Here is a 25,894-nt window from a genome sequence, read left to right on the forward strand (position 1 = left end):
TAAATTAGAATACTTTATAACACCAGCTTGAAAAATGATTGTAAAATCCGAAATGTCCTACTGAAATGTCTGTTCAGTAAATGCCCTCAATACTTGGTCGGGATCCTTATTGTATCAATGTCTGCATCAATGCAGCGTGGCATGGAGGCGATCAGCCTGTGGCACTGCTGAGGGGTTATGGAAGCCCAGGTTGCTTTGATAGCAGCCTTCAGCTCGTTGTTGGGTCTGGTGTCTTTCATCTTCCTCTTGACAATATCCCATAGATTCTCTATGAGGTTAAGGTTTGTTGGTGCAAATAAAGCCAGAGTTCAGGAGCGTTTATCTTAGCAAAACTCCACTATTGAGATGTGCAGCTTTCCTATCTCTTATGCTGCAGTTTTGTGCTGAGCGATTATTGATCACAACCCTGGGGAACAGATATACATGTGTCTGGTAATATGGTGCTGTACAGTATGGACAGCCATATTCTCCATTCACGGAAACAGCCAGAGCCAGGACAAAGCAATCTGCATGTCCTTGTTGTCTATGGAGGCCTCACTTGGACACTACAAAACACTTTTGCATCGAAACTGCAAATTTGGCACAATTTACACTATAGAGACACATACATAAAAGAGGTATTCCCCAAACTGAAAGTTGTAAACTATCCATTGAATAAGCGGTTACCTTCTGATCCCTGAGGGTCTAACCACTGGGTTCCCCCCAAACATCATGAGAAATCTGTGTATGGGACAGCCAGATATTCAATTGCAACACTCAGCAGTGTCTGGCAGTCCCACAGACAACAGATGGAAGTCGGGCATGTGCACCTCTCTGCAGAGCACTATTCTCGGGACCACTGAGGCTCCATATCGTCAAACCACTAGCGAGCTGGATACTATGAATAATGGACAGCTTTCAAATGTAGGAACACCCCTTAAATTTTTTCTTTACAGTTCTTGGCAGGTACACTTTATTTACTGGAAAATCCTTCTATGCTACGGAACTACATCTAATTTATGCAGATAGAGCTGTGCAGCAGGAAAAGTTTCATATTTCGTCATCTATAATATGTAATTATGATACCGGAGAGCACATTCAGTTCATCTGCCTGGTAAAGACACGAGCCGGATAAACTCTATAAATCTTTCAATCAATCTTCTCACGCAGCAGAGAACTTATAAAAGAACACAAGTCGGGAAGGAGCCGCAATTATTCTGCATAAATATCACCAGGACTAGAGGGGTTTTTACTTCTTAGCATAATGACTGCAATACCGAGCCTCCAAGCCTTCATCCTTCAACATCACAATGTCTTGGGGACATCATTCTTTGCGCTGTTGTTGCTCTTACTGAAAAATTTGATGGAACCAGAATTCGATTGTCCTTCAGACAAGGCAGTTGGCATCGCCTACAGTATGACATTTTTTGGGATTCCCACATTTGTCCTTTTTGTTCTAGGCTGTAAGTTTTCAGGTGGATGTTGTAAAGCACCACACAGCTGCCCTGACATGGTGTACATCATTATACAAATCCTATACGGCCCCCTGCTGTGGTTCTTCATTTTATTAGCAGATGGACGATACGCTGAATGCTTTATGAGATCGTTGTCTGGAAAGGAAATAGGATCCAATGCAAAGGCAATAAGTCAGGTAACAAAATTTATTTTTTTAAATTGATCAATAACATTTGGGGACTTTAGAAAAAGAGAAACAATATATTTATAGGTGTCAGAATTAATATACCGTAACCCTGCATACAAAAATACATGATAACATACTGTCTGTAGTTAGCACTAGGGGGATCTCACTGCATACAAGATATACATTATAATATTCTGTCTTCAGCCACCACTAGCGGGAGCTCACTGCATACATGATATTCATGATAATATTCTGTCTGGAGTAAACACTAGGGGGAGCTCCCTGTATACAGAGATACATAAGATCCTGTCTGCAGTCACCACTAGGGGGAGCTCCCTGTATACAGAGATACATGATAAGATCCTGTCTGCAGCCACCACTAGGGGGAGCTCCCTGTATACAGAGATACATGATAAGATCCTGTCTGCAGCCACCACTAGGGGGAGCTCCCTGTATACAGAGATACATGATAAGATACTGTCAGCAGCCACCACTAGGGGGAGCTCCCGGTATACAGAGACACATAAGATCCTGTCTGCAGCCACCACTAGGGGGAGCTCCCTGTATACAGAGATACATAAGATCCTGTCTGCAGCCACCACTAGAGGGAGCTCCCTGTATACAGAGATACATGATAAGATCCTGTCTGCAGCCACCACTAGGGGGAGCTCCCTGTATACAGAGATACATAAGATCCTGTCTGCAGCCACCACTAGAGGGAGCTCCCTGTATACAGAGATACATAAGATCCTGTCTGTAGTCACCACTAGGAGGAGCTCCCTGTATACAGAGATACATGATAAGATCCTGTCTGCAGTCACCACTAGGAGGAGCTCCCTGTATACAGAGATACATGATAAGATCCTGTCTGCAGTCACCACTAGGGGAGCTCCCTGTATACAGAGATACATGATAAGATCCTGTCTGCAGCCACCACTAGGGGGAGCTCCCTGTATACAGAGATACATGATAAGATACTGTCAGCAGCCACCACTAGGGGGAGCTCCCGGTATACAGAGACACATAAGATCCTGTCTGCAGCCACCACTAGGGGGAGCTCCCTGTATACTATATACGTATACATTCATGAGAAAATCTAAGTGCATTCTTTTTGAATACCATGGTTTTGCTTAATAGGCCAAAGTAAAACAAAATCTGGTCTTTAGGTCTTAAAATTGGGTAAATACAATCTCCAATGAAAAACAACATTATATATGAAAAAATACACCATGTAATTATTTACTTTTCACAAACTAGGCCAAATAACAGAAGTAGTTTGTGAAATATTATGTCTGCTCCATGAGCCAATAGCTTTTAAATATACTGAACCTTTAGCAGTAATAACTTGAAGCAAATAATTTCTGTATGACTCTCATCATCATGGAGGAATTTCAGTGCACTTTACAATGCTGCTAAAGTTCCTTGCGATTTGTAAGAATTAGTTTCTGCATTATTTTTTAGCTGGATCACTGCAGCTCCGTGATTCTTTCCTATTCAGCCTTCCTGATGTAGATCGGCCTCTCGGGATCATTGTCCTGTTGCATAATTCTGTTGCAGACAAGTTTAAGGATTTTTTTATAGACGGCCTCAACTGTGACCCTAAAATACTTTGGTATAAAGAAAACTTGCGGTTTCCTTTTCACTAAATGCAGCGAAGGGCAAGCTGGTCAGACTTATTCATTTTGGTCTCGTCTAACCTAAGGACATTGTTCAAGAAGTCTTCTTGTCTGCACACTTTAGCTGGGCTGCCATTTTCTTTTTGAGAGATAAGTGTCTTTCTCCTGATAACCCTTCCAGAGAAGCCACGCTTGTTCAGTCTTTTTTTAATTGTACTGTCATATACTTGAACACACTAACCAAGGCCTTTAGAGTCTGAGCTTTAGGCCATGTGCACACGTTCAGTATTTTTCGTGTTTTTTCGCGTTTTTTCGCTATAAAAACGCGAAAAAAAGCTTACATATGCCTCCCATTATTTTCAGTGTATTCCGCATTTTTTGTGCACATGCTGCTTTTTTTTCCGCGAAAAAATCGCATCGCGGAAAAAAAAGCAACATGTTCATTAAATTTGCGGAATTGCGGGGGTTCCGCACACCTAGGAATGCATTGATCTGCTTACTTTCCGCATGTGGCTGTGCACACCATGCGGGAAGTAAGCAGATCATGTGCGGCTGGTACCCAGGGTGGAGGAGAGGAGACTCTCCTCCACGGACTGGGCACCATATAAGTGGTAAAAAAAAAAAGAATTAAATTAAAAAATAGTCATATACTCACCCTCTGATGGCCCCGGAGTGTTCCCGCCTCTCACCGGTGCATGCTCTCTCTTCCGTTCCTATAGATGGTGTGGTTCAGGACCTGCGATGACGTCGCTGTCTTGTGATTGGTCGCGTGACCGCTCATGTGACCGCGACGTCATCGAAGGTCCTGAACCACACCATCTATAGGAACGGACGCCGCTGAGGAGGTCGGCTGTCTGCAGAGGGTGAGTATAACCATTTTTTAAATTATTTTTAACATGATATCTTTTTACTATTGATGCTGCATAAGCTGCATCTATAGTAAAAAGTTGGTCACACTTGTCAAACAGTATGTTTGACAAGTGTGACCAACCTGTCAGTCAGTTTTCCAAGCGATGCTACAGATCGCTTGGAAAACTTTTGCATTCTGCAAGCTAATTACGCTTGCAAAATGCTAAAAAAACCGCGAAAAAAACGGGAAGAAAACGCAAAAAAAAAATACGGATTTCTTGCAGAAAATTTCCGGTTTTCTTCAGGAAATTTCTGCAAGAAATCCTGACGTGTGCACATACCCTTAGCTTGGGTTTAGTGCAATTTCTCTCAGTATTGATCTTGGGATGAATTTTCTACGCCATCCACTCATGGGTGTTTTGTCAACCGTTATAAATGGCTTCCACTGGTGAATAATCACTCACTGTAGATTGATGGAGAACAAATTGTTTGGAAATGGTCTCATAACCGTTCCCATGTCTATTGGTAGCTACAATTGGTTCTCTAACATCATTGCAAAAACTCCCAGACTCATATTGTTAAGTATGCAAAGCAAAATTCACTTAGTCACTTAAATACCACTCCATGATAATTGTACTAAAAAAAGGAGAAATAAAGGAGTTTTTTTAATGTACAAAAATATCAAAAATTATTTATTGACACAATCAAGTTAAAATAGACAAATATAAAAATGCAAAAATGTGCAAGGAAGGTGAGGTTACACTCACTAAAATGTGCAGTTACAAAACCGCTGTCAGTACACAGAACATTAAACATTAATGGGCAAGATGAGCCCCCCACGGATTAATCAGTGTGAAGATGCCCACAGCTGTCAGGACATGAGCTGAGGTTCCATATAATCCTCATTATAACTCATGTGGACAAGGTCAACATAAATAATCCATCCCATATAATACATATATGATCCTTTCATAGGCCAGTTCAGTTTAAAGGGAACCTATCATCAGCTTTTTGAGCTACCAGCTAAAAATATCATTTAATTTAGTGTCACCTATGCATTACACAACTACTTTTTTGAGTTCTCTAAGATCATTCCTGATGTCTTATCTTTCATCCGGATTAATGGTAAAAGTAGAGAAAACTCCACATCCCAATTCTTGGTGTATAAAAACCTCTAAATTGTATTCCATTTCGATTAAAAGAACAGTATATTGTATTATTACGTATACTCTCTAGAAAGCAGCTGATGCATTTCTGGCATGTAGCCGGCCTTAGTCATAGTGAATATTAAAAAGACAAAACGAAAAGCAACTTAAAGCCCTTAATAGCCTATCTACTGCAAGAGAATAGCTATGACAATTGGAAGCAGGTATGTGACAAACATTGCACCGACCAAAAATTATAAATCCTCGTTCACGTGTCAGCACCGGGCATCAGCATCTGCCAAAACCAGAACTAGAGCCAACAAGGAGAGCACCTGCGGGTCCTAGGGACGCTCCTGGCCCCAGCAAACACCAACGAAAAACTGACCAAAAACACCGATGTGTGAACAGCTTAAATATCCAAATTACTATGAAAAGGAAAAAGGCTACAACCAAGGGTAATAGATTTACTATATATCTTTGTTTACCACATAAAAAAACCTTCAGCACTGACCATGTTGTAGTGGTTTATTTTTTCTCCATATATTGTAGGGATTTACACTCATGTGTAGACACTCACTTAGGCCTCTTTCACACACCAGTGCCTCCAGTACGTGTGGTGACAGTTTTCTCACGTACCGGAGACACTGACACAAATGAATGGGTCTATGCACATGTCAGGGTGTTTTCACGGACTGCGTGTCCGCGTGCAAAACACGGAGACATGTCCATTTTTACCTGGATACACGGCCCACCAAATGGCCCGCACACGGAGAACAGTGTACAGTCTCCTCCGTGCGCACGGACGGCCCACGGGGGAAGCAACGCTACAGTAAGCCGGCTGTTCCCCTGCGTGTGGTGCTTAAGCCGGCTCTCATCCATTGTCCCCTGCTGTGCCACCAAGCAGGGGACAATGAATGAATGAAAACCCGACGTGGGGTCCCTCCTATATTTTACAACCAACCTGGCAAAACTCACAGCTGGGGGCAGAGCAGCAGCCCGCAGCTGCCCAGAAAAGGTGCATCTATTAGATATACCAATTCTGGAGCTTTGCCTGGTTCTTCCCACTGCCCTGTAGCAGTGGCAATTGGGGTAATGAGGGGTTAATGTCACCTTCCTATTGTAAGGTGACATTAAGCAGGCTTAGTAAAGGAGAGCTGTCAATAAGACGCCTATCCATTATTAATCCCAGTTATTAAAGGGTTAATAAAACACACACAGTAAGAAAAAAGTATTTTAATGAAATAAAACAATAAACACAGTTTTTCCATCTTTATCCTTCTGCCATTCCAAGCAAAGCCCTCGATCTCCTGGAAAAAAGTCAAAATAAAAAATATACATACCGTATATACCCATACCTGTCCGCCGTACAGTCAAGCCCCACGCCGTAATCCATATCTGGGGGCATTTACATTTTACAACCGGAGCGCTGCTAATGCGACCACTCCTGGCTGTAAACTACTGGGGAATGAATGAAATGCTGGGAGCGGAGCTTCAGTGACTAGCGGTGACATCACCGAAGCTGCGCCCCCTGGTGGCATGAATTCAAATGAACTCTTCAGAGTGGGAAAATCAGCTGGCATTTTCTCAGGCTGAAGAGCAGCCCGCACCTGTGAGTTTTGCTGGGTTGGTTGTAAAATATAGGGGGGACCCCACGTCGGGTTTTCTTTCATCCCTTCTCCCCGGCTTGTGCTCATCCCGGCCGAGCAGGGGAGAACAGATGACAGCTGGTTTCAGCACCACAAGCAGGGGACAGCGCTTACTGTAGCGCTGCTTCCCAGCCACCATCTGTGTGGTCCTAATGCGGCACACGGCTGCCGCACATGTGCCACATAAATATACCACGTGAGCACACGGACACGGATAACTCCGGTACCGTGTTCTCCGGTACGGGAATTATCTGGACGTGTGAAACCAGCCTTTGAGATCATGGCTGGCTCTGCTACTTCTCTGCGTAAGTGCTTAAACAGCCCTGAATTCTTGTTATATCTGTGACAGCTTCACTAGTCACAGGATGAAGATCAGCACTTTGTCTCAAGACTATTTTCCATATTTCAAAGTAAAACTTGGTGATCATGATAAGTTTTGGGCCAGTCACAAGGTGTGAGCAGTGTGAGCTTACGAATGTGGACGAAGGGACCACGTGATAACATGCCCATTGGTGTACCTAGGGTTTGGCGAGAGCCAAGAGATCATTCCATTGACTGTTACTTTTGTAAAGTTAAAACTTCAGGATATAACAGGAAAAACTAATCGAGCATCCTAGTCTACCATCAACTATACGTGCAGGGCCTCATTCAGCTGAAATCCTAGTGCAGTTTTCCTTGAGCTACCCTCTTTTCAAGAACAGCATTATGGTGAAGAACACAGTAACAGCAATGATGAAGATTTTGAGATTGAAAATTTCTTCGTTTGTAGGGGGTTTGACCTTCAAAAGTTGAACGATTTGGTACAAGATATGGGACTACGGAAAAATGCTTCAGAACCCGTTGCGTCAAGACTGCATGAGAAAAACTTGCTTGAAAAAGGAGTAAAGGCATCCTACTTTCCACCCAGAGAAAGCGCATGTCTGCATTATTTTAGAAGTGACAGTGGCTTCGTGTATCGCCATAATATATATGGTTTAATTGAGGAATTGGGAATTCCATTCTAGAATTCAAATGAAGGGCGACTGCTCATCGATATCTCAAAGCCAAGCTTAAAGTGTGTCCTGCTCCACAATGGCAATTTATTTGGTGCAGTTCTAGTTGAATATTCAGTTTCTCTTTGGGAAAAATACAGACACATAAAAAGAGTCATTGAGTTGTTGAAATGTCACAAACACAATTGGATCACCTGTGCTGAGCTTAAAATGGTATGCTTACTTCTAGGTCAGCGATGCCGATATATCATGCATCCTTTTTTTCTGTGCATGTGGGACAGCTGAGCTTGTGAGAAGCATTGGATGGAGAGGAATTAGCCTCCAAGATCTGACTTCAAACCTGGTCATCCAAATATTATGCATGAGCCACTTGTTGACAGAACATTATATTCCCACCTCTGCACATGAAACCCGGCCTCATGAAGCAATTGGTCAAAGCTTCGCCAGACTGTTTCAAGAGTTAATTCGCATATTTATACTTCATTGTGGCATCTCCTAGTTTGTCATTTGAAAAATAAAGGCCATTGTGTTTGCTGGTCCTCAGATTCAGCAGCTCATCAAAGATGAACATTTCATTGGGATAATGTCAAAATTTCAAAACAAAGCTTGGTTATCATTCAAAGACCTTGTCAAGGACTTTCTTGGAAATACACATGCAAACAATTACACCAAATTGTACGGAAACTCTTGGAGAGCTAAAAAATGCTTGGTTGCAACAGGAGTATCAAGGTGCATTTTCTGCATAGCAATCTTGCTAACTTCCCTGAAAAAACTGGTGCACTCAGTGATGAGCAAGGAGAACGATTCCACAAAGATTTAAAGGTCATGGATGGTCAGTATAAGGGATTCTCCAAAGATTGAACACTCCAGGAAAAGCTATAAGTGTAAATTTTTACCTTAACTGCTATTTAACTTTACTACTTGCACATAACTTGACTTACAGTAATAATATATCATTTGAACAAAACAGCTTGAAATAAACATTACAGTCAGGTTATTTTTTGCATTATTACTTACCGTTTGCACATTTTGTATGGAAACTTTTTGGAGACAAAGGGAGTACATCCTGAAGCTTAAAAAGTTGTTGTGACAGAGAAAAACTGGGGTCACTTTCGGACTCAGACGCCAAAAGTTAGTCAAAAACAAGGACAGATCTAAAGCAATGAAAATTGTGTTCCCCGGTAAATCTATGTACGTAACATTTCACTAATTCCAGTCCAAATTCAAGAATCCATGAAAACAGCAGAAGAAAAATAATAAATACGGACAGAAGTTTGCTTCTATATAATGACAAAAAGAAAAAAGTTTTTAATAAACTAGTCTTCATTAGACAAAATTTGATCAAATAAAATCCATTATACACAAATACAAGTGCTTCTCACTAAATTAGAATATCATGAAAAAGTTACCGTAATTTATTTCAGTTCTTCAATACAAAAAGTGAAACTCATATATTATAGTTGTGCTCAAAAGTTTACACTCCCTGGCAGAATTTTTGCTTTCTTGGCCTTTTGTCAGAGAATACCATTACATGAAAAAGTTTGGGCATTTGACAGTTGTTTTGAGGAGCCCATGATGCCACTCGTCAGAGGAGATTCAAACAGGAGAACAACTTGCAAGTGGCCACTTTAAGTAGCTTTTCTCATGATTGCATACACCTGGCTATGAAGTTCAAAGCTCAATGAGGTTACAAGACCAAAAAAAAGTGCTTTAGTAAGTCAGTAAAAAGTAGGTAGGAGTATTTAAAACAAGAAAATGATAAGGGTGCCCATACTTATGCACCTGTCAAATTTTGTTTCAATGCAGATTGCACATTTTCTGTTAGTACAAAAAACCTCATTTCAAGGCAGAAACATTACTGTGTCCAACAGTTATTAGATACATGAAACTGAAATAGCTGTTGCAAAAAAAACAATTTTTATAAAACATTAAGCTTAAGATTAATAGGGGTGCCCAAACTTTTTCATATAACTGTATGAATGATACACCAAAACTTTTCATCCACTCATGGTTAGTGGTTGGGTGAAGCCATTTATTGTCAAACTACTGTTTTCTTTTTTGAAAAAATTATCAAATAAAATGCATTTTGGGACATACCGAGGAGAGGACGGTCACTTTGTGATATTTTACCCCCGACTTTATATAGGACACCACTAAAACATGGTCGGCCATGAAGGTCACATTGTTTTACCCCTCTGATGCAGGGCTCCGGCGGTGAGCCCGCATCAAAGCCGGGACACGTCAGCTGTTTTGAACAGCTGACATGTGCCCGCAATAGCGGCGGGTGAAATCGCAATTTACCCGCCACTATTAACTAGTTAAATGCCGCTGTCAAACGCAGACAGCGGCATTTAACCGGCGCTTCCGGTCGGGCGGCTGGAAATGAGCACATCGCTGAACCCCGTCACATGATCAGCGATGCTTCTGCATGGTAACCATAGAAGTCCTTGGGACCTCTATGGTTACTGGTCCCCGGTAGCTGTAAGCGCCACCCTGTGGTCGGCACTCACAGCACACCTGTATTTCTGCTGCATAGCATCGCGTTGTGCCAGCTACTAGCCTCCCATGGAGGCTATTGAAGCATGGCAAAAGTAAAAAAAAAGTGAAAAAAATAAAAAAAATATAAACGTTTAAATCACCCCCCTTTCGCCCCATTCAAAATAAATCAATAATAAAAAAATAAAAAAATCGAACCTACACATTTGGTATCGCCCCGTTCAGAATCGCCCGATCTATCAATAAAAAAAAAGCATTAAGCTGATCGCTAAACAGCGTAGCGAGAAAAAAATTCGAAACGCCAGAATTACGTTTTTTTGGTCACCACGACATTGCATTAAAATGCAATAACGGGCGATCAAAAGAACGTATCTGCACCGAAATGGTATCACTAAAAACGCCAGCTCGGCACTCAAAAAATAAGCCCTCACCCGACCCCAGATCATGAAAAAAGGAGATACCACAGGTATCGGAAAATGGCGCAATTTTTTTTTTTTTTCAGCAAAGTTTGGAATTTTTTTTCACCACTTAGATAAAAAATAACCTAGTCATGTTTGGTGTCTATGAACTCGTTGTGACCTGGAGAATCAGAATATCAGGTCAGTTTTAGCATTTAGTGAACCTAGCAAAAAAGCCAAACAAAAAACTAGTGTGGGATTGCACTTTTTTTTTAAATTTCACCGCACTTGTTTTTTTTTTTCCCATTTTCTAGTACCCGACATGGTAAAACCAATGATGTCGTTCAAAAGTACAACTTGTTTTGCAAAAAATAAGCCCTCACATGGCCATATTGACGGGAAAAATAAAAAAGTTATGGCTCTGGGAAGGAGGGGAGCGAAAAACGAACCCGGAAAAACCCAAGGTCATGAAGGGGTTAAATGCGGTAAACAAAGATGCATTGTCGGCATGAGGGCTGAGGAAAGACATTCTGTGGATCTGCCAAATGGCGCATGTCATGGTACTGAATCTTTCATTAACTGCGACATGTGGTATATTGCATCAAATGAAAAAAAAAATAGTGTTAAATGCCTAGAGTGTACAATCAGAAAAAGAGAATTGATTATAGATTTTTTCCTTTTCATAGTAATTTGGATATATAAGCTGTTGGGTTTGTTCACACTTGGGTGTATTTGGTCAGGTTTTCTTTGGCGTTTGTGTCTCCAGGACAAGGAGCAGGTGCTCGCTCTGCTCCACTCCTGGTTTTGACATGCAGACACTGAAGCAGAGTGCTGGCCATGTGCTGACATGTGAACGAGGCCTTAGGCTATGTTCACACGTTCCCTTTTTGCTGCTTTTTTTATGCAAATGAAAAGCTGCTTTTTACAGTACCAGCAAAAGCTGTGAGATTTCAGAGATATCATGCACACACTTGTTTTTCTTGACTGAATTGGAAAATTGCATTAAGTTAAAAAAAAAAGATTTTGGTACCACGTTAGCCAGTTGAAAAAAAAAGATTGATTTTCTCAATGGGAGAAACAAAATAATAATCTTGTAGTTATGAGACCTTTTAATGGCTGACAGCAATAAAATAAGTGATGTTACACTGCAGCTTTCACTGAGGTCTCTTCATAATAGAACAAAGTATCTGTATCAAGCATAGATTTGCATGGGTGCGCGTAATCAAATCATCGGATGCTCTCGCAGCATGATGCAACTGTTTTCTTATGTCAAAACGGCATGAGAAGAAAAAAATCTAAAATCTGCACTGCCCCAAAGAATGACACTGGTCCCAGTGGTATCTGAACATCACATAGCACTCGGCCGTGTTATACAGATGAAACCAGAAGTTTCCATCCACTATATAAAAACACATCTGCAGGTTTTTCTCAATATCTGACATGAAATCAGAATAAACCTTTCTCGTTTTGGGTTAATTAGGATTACCATAATTATTAATATTTGCCAGAATAATGAGAGAGAGGTATAGTTTTAAGGCATTTTTATTACTTACTACATTTCATTAGTATTTGGTCGCATTGCCCTTACACTGAATGACTTGAGTTAGGCTACTTTCACACTGGCGTTTTTTTCAATACGTCGCAATGCGTCGTTTAGGGGAAAAAACGCATCCTGCAAAGTTGTCTGCAGGATGCATTTTTGCCCCATAGACTAACATTAGCGACGCTTTGCGACGCATTGACACACGTTGCAACCGTCGTGAGACGGTTGCGCCGTGTTGTGGCGGACCGCCGGGAGCAAAAAACGTTACGTTTTTTTGCTGCCGACGGTCCGCTTTTTCTGACCGCGCGTGCGCGGCCAGAACTCCGCCCCCTCCTCCCCGCACCTCACAATGGGGCAGCGGATGCCCTGGAAAAATGCATCCGCTGCCCCCGTTGTGCGGCGCATTCACTGCTAGCGTCGGTAACCTCGGCCCGACGCACTGCGACGGGCCGAGCCCGACGCTAGTGTGAAAGAAGCCTTAGACGTTTGGGATCTCCTTCCACAAGCTTCTCACAATAGTTGGTCGGAATTTGGGTCCACTCCTCCTGACAGCACTGGTGTAACTGATCCTGGTCTGTAGGTCGCCTTGCTCGCACCTGCCTTTTCAGCTTTGCCATTTCTACCCAAGCTTTAACTTGCTGGCTGATGTCTTGAGTTATTGCTTCAGTATTGCCACATAATCTTTTCTCATGATGCCATCTATTTTGTGAAGTGCACCAGTCCCTCCTGCAGCAAAATAAAAACAAAAAACACAACATGGTGCTGCCTCCCCCGTGTTTCACAGTGGGGATGGTGTTCTTAGGCTTCCAAGCTTTCCCATTTTTCCTCCAAACGTAATGATGGTCATTATGCCCAAAAAGTTAAATTTTAGTTTCATCAAAACACAGGACATGTCTTCAAAAATTAAAATCTTTGTTCCTGTGTGCATTTGCAAACATTAATCTGGCCTTTTATGTTTCTTTTGGAGTAATGGTTTCTTCCTGGCAGAGTGGCCTTTCAGCCCATGTTGATACATTGCTCGTTTCACTGTGGATAGTGACACAATCTTACCAGCCACAGCCATCATCTTCACAAGGTCTTTTGCTTTTGTTCTTGGGTTGTTATGAACATGTCGGACCAAAGCACGTTCATCTCTGGGACACAGAACCCGTCTTCTTCCTGAGCGGTATGATGGCTGGACATTCCCATCTTGTTTGTAGTTGTGTATAATTGTTTGTTCAGATGAACGAGGCACCTTCAGGTATCTTCAAATTTTACCCAAGGAAGAGCCAGATTTGTACAAGTCCACAATTCTCTTTCTGGTATCTTGGCTGGTTTATTGAGACTTTCCCATGAAGCTCCAAAAAAAAGCAGTGTGTTTCAGGTGTGCATCAAAATACATCCACAGGTATGCCTCTAATTAACTCAGATGTTGCCAAAGAACAGAAGCTTCCAAACACATGACATCATCACATGGGCAGTCCAGAATGGTGTAAAGGCATAGTAATCTTAGTGTATGTGAACGTTTGATTTTGCAGTAAGTAATAAAACTGCCTTAAAACGTTCTCTCTCTCTTATTATTCTGGCATTTGGCAAATATTAATAATTATGGTTCCCTATTATGTATTTGAAAAAAGTGAATGTGATCGAAACTCCGCCCACCCATGGCCGAAACCCCATTCACCTGCAGATAGCCGATTACATTAATGAATGGGCGGAGTCTGGGTCAGGTGGGTGGAGTTACTCTGCCGAATACCAGAATTGTACGCCCAGTGACATCCATACAAAGAATTCAGTGGCTCTCACTGGGGTGCTGGCTCCCATCGTTCACAGCAGGGAGCCGGCTCTTTGTACCAGATCAGTCACAAACGACCCATCACTACCGGGAAGTGAGGGAGAATCTGATGTGACATCACAGGAAGCAGAAGATTTTCAGCCAGAGGATCATGTGACCAGGAGAACAGCTCAGGATACAGCAAGATTTGATAAAGCGAGGGATTTAGTGAAGTGCTTGCCTATAGCAGTTGGTTCATGTGAAAGGGAGATGTAAAGTAGTGGATAAGCCCTTTAATTTTAAGACCTTCTATGGTCTCCTTATATGTGAATCCATAGAAGAGGATGTACTTAGTTTTTCTCATGAGTGTACATTGCAGTCTTCACTACGTTAGTATGCAGTAGGTTTCTTAGCTCTCCTTAGTGGCAGTTTACCCAGAATTTATTCTTCTACCCATATATCTTTGTAGTGTGTTTGGAGCTTTGTCTTAGATAGAGCTCTGACCACCGTAACGAGGCATAAAAACAATCCGTCAGCCCTTAAACATGACAATGTGGTAAATCGTGGTAATTCAGGGTTCCGGATACATTATTGGGTGTCTGCTACTTTCCACCTTCCCAAAAATATTTACGTGGATGCATTTCTTTTCTACAGATGATTGGGGTTGGTGTCACATCACTGATGATTCTGCTGTCTCTCTGGCTGGAAAACTGTTGTTGCGGCATCTCAACATTTTACTATCGAAAGAAATATGAAGCAAAAATGCTGCAAGACATTGAGGGAGCGATACGATCCAAAGCACAAACAATGCAAAACGGTATTGTAGAAGACTATGTGCAAATGGTCCCAGATGATCAATTCAGCCCAGAGCAAGCAACATGGTTCGAGAAGCTGGAAAATATCATATATAGAGAGAAAAACAAGATGGAGGGAAAGTTCCAATACAGTTTAATAATCTCAGAGGAGGATAAAAATCAAGCAGCAAAAGACCGTGAAGCGGAAAAAGCAAAAGAACAAGCAGCAAAACTAGCAGAAAAACAACGTGTGGATGAGCAAGCAGCAGAGCTAGAAAGAGCAGCAGCAGAGCACACAAGAGAAGCAGCAGAGCAAGCGAGACAAGAAGCAGCAGAGCACTCAACAGAAGAAGCAAATAAATGTGGAGCAGAAGGACCTAATAATATTCCAGAGGTGCAGGACAATAACAGCAATGGAGAGCAAATGACCTTGAAGAGGTTATCCATTTCCCTGACTCCACTACTAGTTTTACCATAACTGCTTAAGGATAATGCCCCTAAATAACCCAATACACTTTTTCTGCTACGTTTCATGTTGTTTTATGCCTTTATGCTTCATTTCCTGTGTCCTGGCACCAGATATATTGTCATAGCATACACTTCTTCATAATTCTCAGCTCACTTACTACATTTACCCATCATTTCTTATGCTGGGTTTCAAGGCAACAGTGAGAACAGACTTGAAACTCCACCTACACCTCTCCCACTCCTCCCCAGAGTCACACACAGCCCCAGCACCACCTCCTGTACAGTAAACTGCAGGGAATAGAAGTCATGCACAAAGCACCATTACACCAGCCCTGATAATAAAGATTAATCTACAATACAGACCAAAAGTTTGGACACGCCTTCTCATTTAAAGATGTTTCTGTATTTTCATGACTATGAAAATTGTACAAGAGAATGCCAGGAGTGTGCAAAGCAGTCATCAAAGCAAAAGGTGGCTACTTTGAAGAACCTAGAATATAAGACATAATTTCAGTTGTTTCACACGTTTTTGTTAAGTATAGAATTCCAAATGTGTTAATTCATAGTTTTGATGCCTTCAGTGTGAATGTACAATTTTCATAGTCATGAAAATACAGAAAAATCTTTAAATGAGAAGGTGTATCCAAACTTTTGGTCTGTACTGTATACTCCGCAGGAAATAGACATAATGCACAAAGCACCATTACACCAGCCCTGATAATAAAGATTATTCTATACTCCCCCCTCACTGACATGGATGATGTGATGGATGCATGGATAGATGGATGAGATGGACAAACAGTTAAGTCCAGAAATATTTTGAAAGTGACACAAGTTTTGGCATTTTAGCCATTTACCGAAACATAGTTAAGATCCAGTTCTTCAATCAGTACCGGCTTAAAGTGCCAAAGCTCAGGTTTAATTTGAGGGGATTCACATCCTAATTAGAGCAAGGATTTAGGAATTACAGCTCTTTAATATGTAGCTCCCTCTTTTTTAAGAGACCAAAAGTAATTGGACAATTATCTCAAAAGTTCTTTAATGGGCTGCATTGGCTATATCCTCATTAATCCATCATCAAGCAGATAAAAAGTCTGGAGTAGTGATGAGAGAGTGTACTCGTTGCTCGGGTTTTCCCGAGCACGCTCTGATGATCTCCGAATATTTGTTAGTGCTCGGAGATTTAGTTTTCATCACTGCAGCTGAATGATTTACAGCTACTACCCAGCCTGGGTACATGTGGGAGTTGCCTGGTTGGTAGGGAATTCCCACATGTAATCATACTGTCTAACAGTCGCAAATCATCCAGCTGCTACGAGGAACACTAAATGTCCGAGCAGTCATAAATACTCGGAGACCAGACGAGCGTGCTCTGGAAAACCCGAGCAACGAGTACACTCGCTCATCACTAGTCTGGAGCTGATTTCAGATGTGGCATTTGCATTTAGAAGCTGTTCCTGTGAACCCACAAAATGTGGTCAAAGGAGCTCTCAGTAGAAGTGAAACAGACCATCATTAGGCTGAAAATAACACAAGAAATCGATCAGCCAGAGCACAAATGTTAGGAGCGGCCTTATCAACACTTTGGTAAATTCTGGTAAATTCTGCAAAAAAACAAAAGAAAAAACAAAGAGTGCACTGGTGAGATTGGGAACTCAACAAGGGCTTGACGTCTCCGGAAGTGGAAGTGGTGGGTGAACGTAGAATCCTTCCCATGGTGAAGAAAAACCCCTTCACATCATCCCCCAAATGAAGAACACTCTCCAGGAAGTCAGGGTCTCAGTAACTAAGTCTACCATAAAGCGAAGACTTCATGAGCATGAATGCAGAGAATTCACCACAAGGCGAAATTCATCAATCAGCCTTAAACCGGGGTCACACTAGCATATAATACGGACGAGTGCTATGCGAGAAAACATCGCAGCGCTCGGCCCAGTGTTAATCTCTGGGGAAGCTCACATCACCTTTTTTTTCTCGGGCGTATTCAGCATGCTGCGATTGTACCATATATCGCCCGAGTCTCACCAATGCAAGTCTATGGGTGCAAGAAAAAAATCGGACACCACATGGACCATCAGTGCGACTTGTGAGAAATACGCACATTCTCCTCATTTCAGTCCATTGAGCCATTACATTAATTGGAGAAAAGCAGTGAGAAATGTAAAGCCATACACCTGTCATACGGATACTTAGATGCGAGGAAATCGCATCATCGCATTGCAAACGGATTACATACGGATCACCGGAGAACATTCCTGCGATTCTCAGGCGAGAGAATCGAACCCATTTTTCATATGTTTAGTGTGACCCCGGCATTAAGAATACAAAGGCCAGATTAGACTTTGCAAAAATAATCTAAAGAAGCCGTTCAGTTCTGGTAAAGCAAAACTAAGATCGAGCTGTACCAGAATGGTGGGAAGAAGAGTCTGGAGAAGGCTTGGAGCGGCTCCTGATCCTCGGCACATCCTCTGTAACACATGGTGGAAGCGGTGTGATGGCGCTGGCATGCATATCTTACAATGGAGCAGGGTCACCAGTGTTTATTGATGATGTGACTAAAGGCAGAGGTAGATGGAAGAATCCTGTGTGTACAGGGTGATACTTTCTGCTCAGATTCAACCAAATGCAGCAGGGTTGATTGGACAGAGCTTCACAGGACACAAAGACAATGACCCATGACATACTGGGAAAGCAAAGAAGTGGGATATTCTGCAATGCCCGAGTCATTGCAAGATCTGAACCCCATCAAGCTGCATTTCACAGGCTCAAGACAAAACTTATGGCACAAAGACCCACAAACAAGCAACAACTGAAGTCCCTGCAGTAAAGGAGGCAAAGCCTCACCCAGGAGGATCCCAGCGTTTGTTGACGTCCATGGCTTCCAGACCTCATTGCCTGCAAAGGATTCTCTACAAAGGGTTAAACATGGACATTATATTTATTTATAGTAAAGTTAATTTGTTCAATTACTTTTGAGTCACTGAAATGAGGAGGATTTGTAGAAAAATGTTTGCAATTCCTAAACGCTTCACTTCAGCTTCAAACGCTCAACCCCTTTAATTACATCCAAAAGTCTCCACTTTCCAGTCTTTAACTATACATCCAAAATAGTGGACTGCAGAGCTGAAATCACGAAGATTAGCTCACTAGCCAAATATTTATGGACCTAACTGTATATACACCCTCCTGTATACATACAGATAGGATATAGCTGTGTCTGCAGGAAGAGCTGGCAGCATTCACAGAAACAGAGTGAGCTCTGCTGAATATAACCACGCCCACCATTGCAGCGAGCCACGCCCACCATTGCAGCAAGCCACGCCCAACATTGCAGCAAGCCACGCCCACACATCAGTTTCTAGAGCCAGGACATGACAGGAAGCTGCGGAATCTTGGCCGGAGATCATATGACCAGGAGAGCAGCTTAGGATACAGCAGGACATGAGAAAGCGAGAGATTTAGTGAAATGCTTATCTATGGGAGATATTTTACATGAAAGGGACATGTAAAGTAGTGACGAACCCCTTTAATGGTCATCTGAGCTCTAGTCACTCAATGTAGCAAATAGCAGCTCCATCATTTGTATTCTGCAGATTTGTCATATGTTCTTTGTTAAACCAGATTCGGAAGCCTTTGCACTGCAGGAATCTTCTAGACGATGTTCACATGTGAAAAGTTAGTTTATATTTTCAGGTGAGACCACCTTATGGGTGCCTTCTATTCTCAGCAATATTCAATGGGACCTGCACCTTCAACAGGATCGGATCACGGGTGCCGCCCCAAAGTGAGGCAAAACATTGTGATTGAGTCCCTTTTTTAATAAAAGAAAAGTTAGATTGGTTGCAGGAGTTAGGTTATAGAAGACAGTCGTTTTCCACACCGAGTTCTATAGAGAGGTCAAAATCTGCAGCAAGCTCAATGTAGCGAAAATTAGAATAAAAGAAAAGAAACACTCTGTCGGGTTTCCTTTTTTTATTTTGCCCTTGCTGCTGTGCTGCAATAAATCCACAATATCAAAATCTGCTGCAAATGTCCAGTCCTTTTCTGGTGAAAAAAGTGTTGAGGAAAGTTTCTCCCCCTTGAGAACATCCCCATAATTTTTTAGGAGACAAATAGGATCAAAGCCTATACTGGTTTATATAACAGGCACAGAATGCACCAATACATAAACCACATAAAAAAATGTGATCGAAAAATAAATGTTATCATGCTCATTTCATTAAAAAAAACAACAAAACACTGGAGTAAACATAATGGCACATTGGATCATGACAAACAACATGCCAGACTAAGCTGGCAGGGAAAAAAAAGTTTATATTTGTGCAAATTGATAAATGTTTAGCCGTATCTGACCAATCATACCATACAGCAAAAAGAAAAAAGGCAACCAGCTCACCTCCTCCATGTAGTAGCAATGTCCCTTGGTGCACGGACTGCTTCTTGACAAGACATCCAACAAGGTAATGTTAATCCATAAAGATTGTTTCAGGGGATAAAAATAATGCTTTTTATTTATATAATTAAAACTTCATAACCCAAGTGAAAAAATAATAATAAAAAAAATTGTTTCAGATGAAAGAAATTATTCTTATTTGTGGCAATCGTACCATTCACATTTCATTTCCGAGGATGTTGGGTAAAACTAAAAAATGAATACGCCTAATTTAAGATATACAAGAAGTTTGTCCCATATTGCTAACAATAAACAGACCAGAGGGAGAACACAGCTGCCATAAGGGAAGGAAACGTTCTGAGGGAGCGGTGCTGGACACAGAGTATTATTATGGTACCGCCAGATCGGTTCTCACAATTCCATTCAGTGAAAATGGCACAAACTCTCAGAAACCAACTCTTCGCTTTAGAACATGTTCACGAGTAAATGCACGAAAAATAGGGAAGTCTCACAAATAAAGTAGTCATGGCCAAAAGTTTTCAGACTGACCAACATTCTGGTTTCCACATTTTGCCTCTTCACTGTTTTAGCTCTTTTTCTATGGTTACTGACGGCCAATTATAAACATTCCACACGTTGTTACATTTTATTGACAAATCCATGAAGTTCCTGAGACGTATCAATGTTCCCAGCACTGACCCTTATTCTCCAGACTCCTGCCCCTTATGCTCCACACTCCGGCCCCTTATTCTCCACACTCCTGCCCCTTATTCTCCACACTCCTGCCCCTTATTCTCCACACTCCTGCCCCTTATTCTCCACACTCCTGCCCCTTATTCTCCACACTCCAGCCCCTTATTCTCCACACTCCAGCCCCTTATTCTCCACACTCCTGCCCCTTATGCTCCACACTCCGGCCCCTTATTCTCCACACTCCTGCCCCTTATGCTCCACACTCCCGCCCCTTATTCTCCACACTCCCGCCCCTTATTCTCCACACTCCCGCCCTTTATACTCCACACTCCCGCCCTTTATTCTCCACACTCCCGCCCCTTATTCTCCACACTCCCGCCCTTTATTCTCCACACTCCCGCCCCTTATTCTCCACACTCCCGCCCCTTATTCTCCACACTCCCGCCCCTTATTCTCCACACTCCCGCCCCTTATTCTCCACACTCCCGCCCCTTATTCTCCACACTCCCGCCCCTTATTCTCCACACTCCCGCCCCTTATTCTCCACACTCCCGCCCCTTATTCTCCACACTCCCGCCCCTTATTCTTCACACTCCCGCCCCTTATTCGCCACACTCCTGCCCCTTATTCTCCAGACTCCCGCCCCTTATTCTCCACACTCCGGCCCCTTATTCTCCGCACTCCTGCCCCTTATTCTCCGCACTCCTGCCCCCTATTCTCCACACTCCTGCCCCTTATTCTCCACACTCCTGCCCCTTATTCTCCCCACTCCTGGCCCCTTATTCTCCAAACTCCCGCCCCTTATTCTCCACACTCCCGCCCCTTCCTTCAGCAGCTGGATATTGTCTTCTGGGCAGATCCTGACAGCCACCCTTTCTTGTCTCATCAAAGCTCAGAGTTATCAAAATTTTTGGGGTTTTGTTTGTCTCATTTTGAGGACTGACCACAGGTTCTCAGTGGGATGAGATCTAGGGAGTTTCTGGCCATGGACATAAAATGGCACTGTTTTGTTCCCCAAACACATAGTTCTCAATTTTTAGTTGTGACCTGGTCTCCATAATGGGGGAAGAGCATCATCTCCACATTGCCCTATACAGAGATACATAAGATTGTCTCTGCAGTCACCACTAGGGGGAGCTCCCTGTATACAGAGATACATGATAAGATCCTCACAAGAATTGAAGAAAGAGCAGCATCCATTCCAGGTGAAAAACGTTTACAAAGTCTTTATTCTGCCATCACAATACCATGGTATTAAAAGTTTTTCACCTGGAATGGATGCTGCTCTTTCTTCAATTCTTGTGAGTATTGGTCCAGTTGGATCTATGGACTTTAGAGTGTGCACCTTGATCATCTGAGTGCTGCTGGTTGATTGCTTTTTACATGATAAGATCCTGTCTGCAGTCACCACCAGGGGGAGCTCCCTGTGTACAGAGATACATGATAAGATCCTGTCTGCAGCCACCACTAGGGGAAGCTCCCTGTATACAGAGATACATGATAAGATCCTGTCTGCAGCCACCACTAGGGGAAGCTCCCTGTATACAGAGATACATGATAACATTGTCTCTGCAGTCACCACTAGGGGGAGGTCCTTGTATACAGAGATACATGATAAGATCCTGTCTGCAGTCACCACTAGGGGGAGCTCCCTGTATACAGAGATACATGATAAGATCCTGTCTGCAGCCACCACTAGGGGAAGCTCCCTGTATACAGAGATACATGATAACATTCTCTGCAGTCACCACTAGGGGGAGCTCCCTGTATACAGAGATGCACAAGATCCTGTCTGCAGCCACCACTAGGGGGAGCGCCCTCTATACAGAGATACATGATAAGATCCTGTCTGAAGCCACACTAGGGGGAGCTCCCTGTAGACAGATACATGATAAGATCATGTCTGCAACCACCACTAGGGGGAGCTCCCTGTATACAGAGATACATGATAATATCCTGTCTGCAGCCACCACTAGGGGGATCTCCCTGTATAGAGAGATACATGATAAGATCCTGTCTGCAGCCACCACTAGGGGGAGCTCCCTGTATACAGAGATACATGATAAGATCCTGTCTGCAGCTACCACTAGGGGGAGCTCACTGTATACAGAGATACATGATAAAATCCTGTCTGCAGCCACCACTAGGGGGAGCTCCCTGTATACAGAGATACATGATAAGATTCTGTCTGCAACCACCACTAGGGGGAGCTCCCTGTATACAGAGATACATGATAAGATCCTGTCTGCAGTCACCACTAGGGGGAGCTCCCTGTATAGAGATACATGATAAGATCCTGTCTGCAGCCACCACTAGGGGGATCTCCCTGTATACAGAGATACATGATAAGATCCTGTCTACAGCCACCACTAGGGGGATCTCCCTGTATAGAGAGATACATGATAAGATTATGTCTGCAGCCACCACTAGGGGGAGCTTCCTGTATACAGAGATACATGATCTTGTCTACAGCCAATGCTGTAAATGGTGGTAAATGCTCAAAATTAAATTTAAAAGTTCCTGATTAATTATTGGGCTTTGCTCATGACTCCTTTTTTATGAATTTTCACGTGGCTTTATTTCTTTTCTACAGGCTGATTCTGCTCTTTCTGTCTGGAAGACTGTTATTGCGGCAGGTGGGCTGTGGAGACGGTAAGCCAAACCTACGACTCCTCAATTTCCATGACACAGACTCCGACTCCACCAAAATGGGCTCCGACTCCACAGCCCTGCGCTGCGGCATCTCAAGTTATTACTTTCGTAAGAAATATTAGACAAAAATTCTGATAGACATTGAGGGAGCGCTAAGATCCAAAGCACAAACAAAGCAGAAAAATATTGTACAAAACAATGTGCAAATGATCACAGATGATCAGTTCTGGGATGAATTAATCATCTATGACCATTTGCACATAGTTTTGTACACTATTTTTCCAATACAATTTAATAATCACAGAAACAGAAGTGAAGAATAACAAGAAAAAGAATAAGCAGCAAAGGGACATGGAAAAGAAAAAACTAATATTACACCAGAGGTGGTGGAAAATAACAGCAACAGAATGCAAATAAAACTACAAATCATTAGAGGATTCCAAATCCCACAAAGTAGCAGATAGAAGCCTGGTCATTTGTGCTCTGCAGGTTTAACCCGTGTTAATTTCTTGCCCTGCAGGAATCTGTGATAACGAGTCCACAGGTGGTAAATACATTGGGGTTATTGATGCTGCAGAGGTGACGATTTCTAAAATACAGATGAACAGATCAGTTGCAGAAATTTCTACAACAAACCTGGCATTTGTAAATTCATGTGCACATTATGTCTTTTTTTCCGGGTGGAACCTGCCTGAAAAAGCATTGCAAAATTGCCCAATAAAATTAACATAAGGCATGTCATTGTCAAGACAACATTACTGTGCACACGTTTCATCTTATGTCGCTTCAGGGTTTAGAAATTGTGAATTCATTGAAAGAAGTGACGTGCCCATTGTTCTCGTATTAAAGCCGCCCATTGTTCTCGTATTGGAAGCCGCCCGCTCCCTATACTTACAGGATAGAGTAAAAGAAGCTGGAGGCTGAGCAGCCACAAGAATGACGGCAAAATTGATTATGGAAAACAACCGCTAGTGATTCCTGAAGCAGCTCCGCATTGGAAAACTGAGCAGCTGCAATGCTAAAAGACGCCATGTGCACACATCATAAAGGGTATGCTCGCAGAGTTTATTTCGGGAGGAAAAATCAGAGGAGTTTTTACAGAGAAATCGACTTCAGGAAACACTGCTTCCTTTTTGTTGTTGTTTTAGGAGGCTTTTAAGCTTTTGAGTTTATTTTCTCACATGATGGTTAAAGCCTTTCGGTCATGTCCTGCGATGAGCTTTTGGACAGTTGCTGCGGCAAAACCTCCGTGTCGTTACAGTTTCATCAATGGGATTTACTCAGCGTAAACCGATCTGCAGTGCTTGTTTCAAATCTGCAACATGTCAATTTTTCTTGCTGCGTTTTGTGTGCAAAAGTTTCCCATTGACTTCCATTAGATGCGGAAAATCCACAGGTAAAAGATGCACATGCATGTTTAGTGTGTTTCAACTGCGGAAACGCAGCAAAAACGCATGTCATCTGCAACCTAAGTATGTCAATATAGTTTTGTCAAAGCCAAGAAAGTATCAAAAACAAAACAGCTTTAGTTAAAGCATGAAATACCAAAAAGAGACAAAAACGCAGCAGCAAAAACGCTATAAAATCTCACTAACAAATACAAGTAGCATAATTTACATAAGAGGAGCAGAAATGGTGCATCATGAAAAACTCAAAGCTCATCATGGGAATGTAGCTTTAGACTTATTTTGGGACTTATTACACAACTTCAAGTTGTGCAACATCCGAGTTATATTTCAAGGTGTTTTATGCCAGAATTCGGGAGTAAACACGTTGTTGAATTGGGCCCTCAGGGCTCGTTCACACGTCTGATTTTCTATCCATTTTTTTCACAGGTAGCACTTGTATCCTATGTGACTGGAGACATGGCCAATTTTGATCCGGCAATGCAAGTCTATTGGTCCATGAAAAAATTGGACCGCATTCGGATGACATCCGTGTATGAACTGATTTTTACGGATTGATATAAAGGAGAAGGAGGAGAAACTATTTTCTCTCCAGAAACGAGAAAAACTGATGATACTCAGACCACACTCTGCTCACAGACTGTTCAGAATAATCAAAGTCAAAAAAGGAGGAATTGCTCCAGCTTCCAATAAAAGGTTTGAGAAAGAACACAGCAGTATGTTCGACACGTGTAGCTGCTACAACTGCCTTTGCGAACCATGCTCTGCTATGCCTCTTTTTTACATTTAACTTAATGTTGGACTTTTCTTGGAAGCTGGAGCAATTCCTCCTTTTTTTGTATTTGATTGCACGTGAGACTACACGGGCTCCGTGCTTCCGCACACCACATGCTGCTGCAGGTGAGCTGGTTTCCACTCTCATGATTTTTTTCAGAATAATCGGTCGTTTTTTCTCGTACGTGGAAAATATTAATGAAATGCAGGGGGCGGAGCTTCGGCGACTAGCGGTGCCGTCACTGAAGCTCCGCCCCTGGCGGCCTGAACTAATATGAACTGTAGCGTGGGAAAATATTTGGAAACTTTCCCACGCTACAGTTCATGCCGCCAGGGGGCGCAGCTTCGGTAACGTCACCGCTAGTCGCCGAAGCTCCGCCCCCTGCAATTCATTAATTCCCCTGTTTTTGCAGCTGGGAGCGGCAGCATTAGAAGCGCTCCTGGTTGTAAATGTATTTAACCCCTTGAGATGGATTTACAGAGTGGGACTTGACTGTACAGCGGACTGGTATGGGATATTGTTGCTTTTTTATTTGGGATCTTTTTACAGGAGAACGAGGGTCTTCAGTTGGATTGAGCGTACAATAAAGATAATAAAACCTGTGTTTCTTTCAATAAAATACTTTATTCTTAATGAGTGTGTGTACTTTTAACC

The 25,894-nt window shown here is 42.4% G+C and overlaps 1 protein-coding gene and 1 long non-coding RNA gene across 2 annotated transcripts in view; one reads left to right on the forward strand and one right to left on the reverse strand.

Annotated features, from left to right (window-relative positions):
* LOC143787840 (uncharacterized) overlaps positions 1 to 25,894 on the reverse strand; it is a 108,170-nt gene that overhangs the window by 34,195 nt on the left and 48,081 nt on the right. The gene's annotated exons all lie outside the window — the stretch shown is intronic.
* LOC143787836 (uncharacterized) lies at positions 1,102 to 15,888 on the forward strand. Its single transcript, XM_077276939.1, has 2 exons — positions 1,102 to 1,630; positions 14,714 to 15,888. Exons 1-2 carry the CDS (start codon positions 1,244 to 1,246, stop codon positions 15,329 to 15,331), a joined length of 1,005 nt encoding a protein of 334 aa, XP_077133054.1. The 5' UTR covers positions 1,102 to 1,243; the 3' UTR covers positions 15,332 to 15,888.

Source organism: Ranitomeya variabilis, chromosome 8 (assembly GCF_051348905.1).
Source record: "Ranitomeya variabilis isolate aRanVar5 chromosome 8, aRanVar5.hap1, whole genome shotgun sequence".
Classification (NCBI taxonomy): Eukaryota; Metazoa; Chordata; class Amphibia; order Anura; family Dendrobatidae; genus Ranitomeya; species Ranitomeya variabilis.

What these genes read in the sequence shown, in the direction of transcription:
- LOC143787836 (XM_077276939.1), top strand. Translation starts at nt 1,244, where the DNA reads ATGACTGCAATACCGAGCCTCCAAGCCTTCATCCTTCAACATCACAAT. An exon ending in ATGCAAAGGCAATAAGTCAG is followed by an intron (nt 1,631 to 14,713) that starts GTAACAAAATTT and finishes TCTTTTCTACAG; the next exon opens with ATGATTGGGGTTGGTGTCAC.